This window comes from Anneissia japonica, unplaced genomic scaffold (assembly GCF_011630105.1).
Source record: "Anneissia japonica isolate Jap-2015-1 unplaced genomic scaffold, ASM1163010v1 scaffold287864_len1152817_cov193, whole genome shotgun sequence".
Taxonomy (NCBI): domain Eukaryota; kingdom Metazoa; phylum Echinodermata; class Crinoidea; order Comatulida; family Comatulidae; genus Anneissia; species Anneissia japonica.
In genome coordinates, this window is record NW_022710960.1 from 594,949 (window position 1) to 598,870 (window position 3,922).

Here is a 3,922-nt window from a genome sequence, read left to right on the forward strand (position 1 = left end):
TTTTTTTGTCATCAAAATTATCCTCCTAAATTATCAGTATCATACTATTTTGATTAGTTTATAGTAAGTTGTAGTAGTATTACGCTAGGTTGAATTTATAAACAAAATTATACGAAGTTGGGTATGCATTCCTTTGGTTAACAAATCATTTCGATTTTAACAGATTTATCATAATAAAAACGCCAACAAAATGCAACAAAAAAAATACAACAGGCTTATAACTAATGCATCAACATTTATTAAGATTATTAATCTGTTTTCAGTGTTATCTCATTTTGAAATAATTGGCTTTATAATTGGCTGTGTAGGTTAGTGAAATATAAATTATTTACACCAAATTCCATTGTCACCCCACACTGTTACTGTGTAGGGTATAATCACGCAATAAATTTCCTTTTTCTATTGCAATAACGATTATCAGTTAATACAGTAAGTTGTTATATAGTCAACTTGGACTTAAAATCTAAAAAAAAAAAATCTAAAACATGTACTAAAATTGATAAAGTCTAATAACCATTCAGCCCAAGACAATCAATATTGGAACATTCTGTAGAGCTTCATATAGGACAGCAAAATGCGTAAATTACAAAGGTGTTGATGATTTCTTCAAGAAATGTCATTCAGTAGTAGATATAATCCTATAAGGACGTCATTGATCGTTGAATTTACTTTTGTCAATTCTGTTGCGGACCTTTGCGTGCATCTTATTCGTCTTCGTTTACTATACTATTCTGCAGAAAAAAAATTAGGCTACAATTTTAATTTCTTAACTATGTTAAGGTAAATAAATAATTATGATTGTATGTAAATTGCCATATTATATAAATGCTACGATGTAGAAAACCAACAACATCTTGTATCTTAAATGTTATTTACTATTATGTTAAACTTCACGAATCTCCTATTTGGATATCATACCATTATGCAATAATAATTCACATCTTTCCTACAATTGCTAATGTAATTACTAATGCATTTTACCTCTACAGATACAGATATCACATCCAAAACTATCCTTCTTAAAGCCTTTGTCACAAAACATCAAACATTGGAAGTCTGGACATTTTCTTTTAGCTAACAGTTCTCTCACATTTCTTTCTTTTGGTGCTGTAACGTGATGGATAACATAATGTAATAGGATATTCTATAATATGATGTGAACGTTTGCCCACACAGTAGGCCTATACTTCTTCAAATACGTTGAAGGTATTATAATGTTATTCTTTGAAGCTACACATTTGTATTATCGCTGTACATAGGCACATTAATACAGCTACCTGCAATTTTATAGAATACTAAAATTGCATAATTCGAATGTTCGGCCTTCATGGGTTGCGCCAAGATTTTCCCGACGGAGGAATCGATGTTCCTGAAGGGGACCCGGATCGCCAACAAGAACCAGTTGTGGCGCCAGCGGGGGGCAGGGGCATTTTTCCAAAAAAAAAATAATAATTTGCCTATCCAAATGTTGTTATTTTGACTGCCAATCCATAATATTGTGGTTTAAAAACACATTTTGGACCATAATAAGCCATAAAAATATACTTGTAGGAAAAAGTGAATTAAAAACCACACTACAGTACTCAGATGGGACGAACAAGTGAGACATATCATGACTAAACAGATGTGTGGTGTCATGCCAAACAATACATTATTCACTGTGCAGGGTCGACTTGCTGTACACAATGATTTTTATGCGGTTCAACCTTCTCTTGGCATTGGAATTTATCCATGCAGTGGATTTTTGGTGGTTATACTGTCATAGCTTAACGATTGGAAATATTTAGACCCGGCTTTCAGGTCTTGCCCCATCTGAGAAATTAATATCATCCGGGAATATCATGGGGGTTTAAATTGTTTAAAGAAATACATTTTCGGCGAACCGTAAGCATGAAGGGGATAAACTATATCGGAGATGTTATGAACAAGCAGGTCCCAAACCCAAATTCTCCGCTTTATACGTAGGTACAAAGGGTGCAATGATGCCATGAAGTAAAGATTGAGTAAAGATAAAGATTCTCATCTGGCCTAGGTAGCACATTGATATTCCAACACTCTGTCCACACGTTCTATGTTACATGATGTCGTGATGATGTCACAATAAACCAACATGTCATATCACACCGGCCTTTGTCACATAAAATGTGATAGAGTGTGGATATAGTTTTATTGAAACTCTATGGAGGGCATATTATACACAATAAACTGGGTATAATACCTTTACATCTACAGATACTGCATCCAAGACTGTCTCTTTGAAAGCCGTTTTCACAGAACATTTTACAGTTGAAAGGCAGACATCGATGTTTGGATAGACCTCGTGGCACTATGTCTATTGGTTCTGTTTAAGTATGGAAGTAATTATCATCGATGAAGGGATTCCGTGTGTAATATTTCAACAAATTACTTACAAATATTATTATCATACTGAACTTTAAATTGTTCATCGATAACTATCTAAACAAAAAAGTACTTTTCAGAGTGGTTACAATTCAAAATGGCTTCAGAAACCAAGAAAATTAATATATAGAAAAGTTCCGATAGACGGGGTAGCTATTGGCATTTGGAAAAACGAAAAGTCAGGCTATCGACCACTTACTCCACTCAACGACCATATAAATAGTTAAAGTGTCGTACCATGTGCAATAATATTAAAGTATAATTAGGTGAGACTGATATGGATGGTGTTTGTTAAGAAACAAGTCCTGAAAACAATTTTTCAAGTTAATATCTGTACATCGAAAAATGGTATACTATCAAAGGTAATCAAATGTCATGATCACAATATTAAAGCCATATTTGAAAGTATTGTACTGAGATGTTTAAACAAAATGTGTTGATCTCTACCAAAATAATTGTAACAAAGAATATAAGGACCTTGAAGCAAATCGGTCTTTATTTTGATAAGAAAATATGGCCGCATGGTTTAGTGCACAAACACACTAGAATACATGCCAGCGCAGCTATGTTGCCCTGTGTTGACCTTCACATTGTACCATGGTTTCGTTTGTAGGCCTATATTCAATGCACATTAAAACAGGTAGTGAAACGGTTACTTCCGAAAGGGTTTAAAGTTAGTTTCAAGTTCAAATTACGTGAACAAAAACGTGCCACGATAAATTAACTCTACTCTTTTAGGCTTATTGTCGTAGCTCTGACCTAAAGAAAGTGATGGACGTGTAGAATATTTATTGTATACATGTTAAATAACGTATGAAAATTAAGTTTCTGTTCTCTGTTGTTTTTAAGGTAAGCCCAATATACTTCATATCAAGCTTTTATATGTAAATTATTGCATCACCTACATCAAGCATACCAACAAAGTTAGTATTACACCGATTGCACGAATAATTGTGTAGATTTCCCAAACACGATAAATCGTGCAAAAAAAGTCACCGGAGGTTATTAAATTTGTGCTTACCACTGGCATCAATATTAATATGACATCACATTATCATGTCAAGGAAAACCTGAGCTAAATTATTTGCTAGCCTATTTTCTTTTAAAAAATTAGTACGGATTGACTAGAGAACGAACTGAATTATTTCTTTTTATTTGGAGGTCTATCAAATCACACACTGTACCTTTACACACACATGTTTTACATCCATTTTCATCTTCTTCGTATCCGTGTTCACAGAAAATCATGCACATAACGTCTGGGCAAATTGGGTTCTCTAAAAGAAACGTTCAGCCATCATGTATTTCATTTTTGCATTTTACATGCTATAAGTATAGAGAAAATATTAAGTTTCATTTCTCTTCATCACAAACAAGTCTTTAAAAAAAAAATACAGGCTACATAAAAAAAATATAGCTACCATTCGTATTTAGGTACAGGATGATTCTAAGCTAAGTAGTTATGTAAATATAAAAGTAAATATTATATATTTAGCTTGTGGTGACATGATATATATATATA

General features: G+C 33.0%; 1 protein-coding gene across 1 annotated transcript; it reads right to left on the minus strand.

Moving 5' to 3' along the window:
• Window positions 1–215: 215 nt before the first annotated feature.
• LOC117107135 (antistasin-like) lies at window positions 216–3,727 on the minus strand. The gene is made up of 4 exons (XM_033248693.1): window positions 3,585–3,727; window positions 2,219–2,341; window positions 982–1,107; window positions 216–731 (listed from the first exon to the last, which is right to left on the minus strand). Exons 1-4 carry the CDS (start codon window positions 3,652–3,654, stop codon window positions 727–729), a joined length of 324 nt encoding a protein of 107 aa, XP_033104584.1. The 5' UTR covers window positions 3,655–3,727; the 3' UTR covers window positions 216–726.
• Between the last annotated feature and the right edge of the window lie 195 nt (window positions 3,728–3,922).

What these genes read in the sequence shown, in the direction of transcription:
- LOC117107135 (XM_033248693.1), bottom strand. Translation starts at nt 3,654, where the DNA reads ATGTGCATGATTTTCTGTGAACACGGATACGAAGAAGATGAAAATGGA. An exon ending in TAAAACATGTGTGTGTAAAG is followed by an intron (nt 2,342 to 3,584) that starts GTACAGTGTGTG and finishes ATACTTAAACAG; the next exon opens with AACCAATAGACATAGTGCCA. An exon ending in CAGTATCTGTAGATGTAAAG is followed by an intron (nt 1,108 to 2,218) that starts GTATTATACCCA and finishes ATCACGTTACAG; the next exon opens with CACCAAAAGAAAGAAATGTG.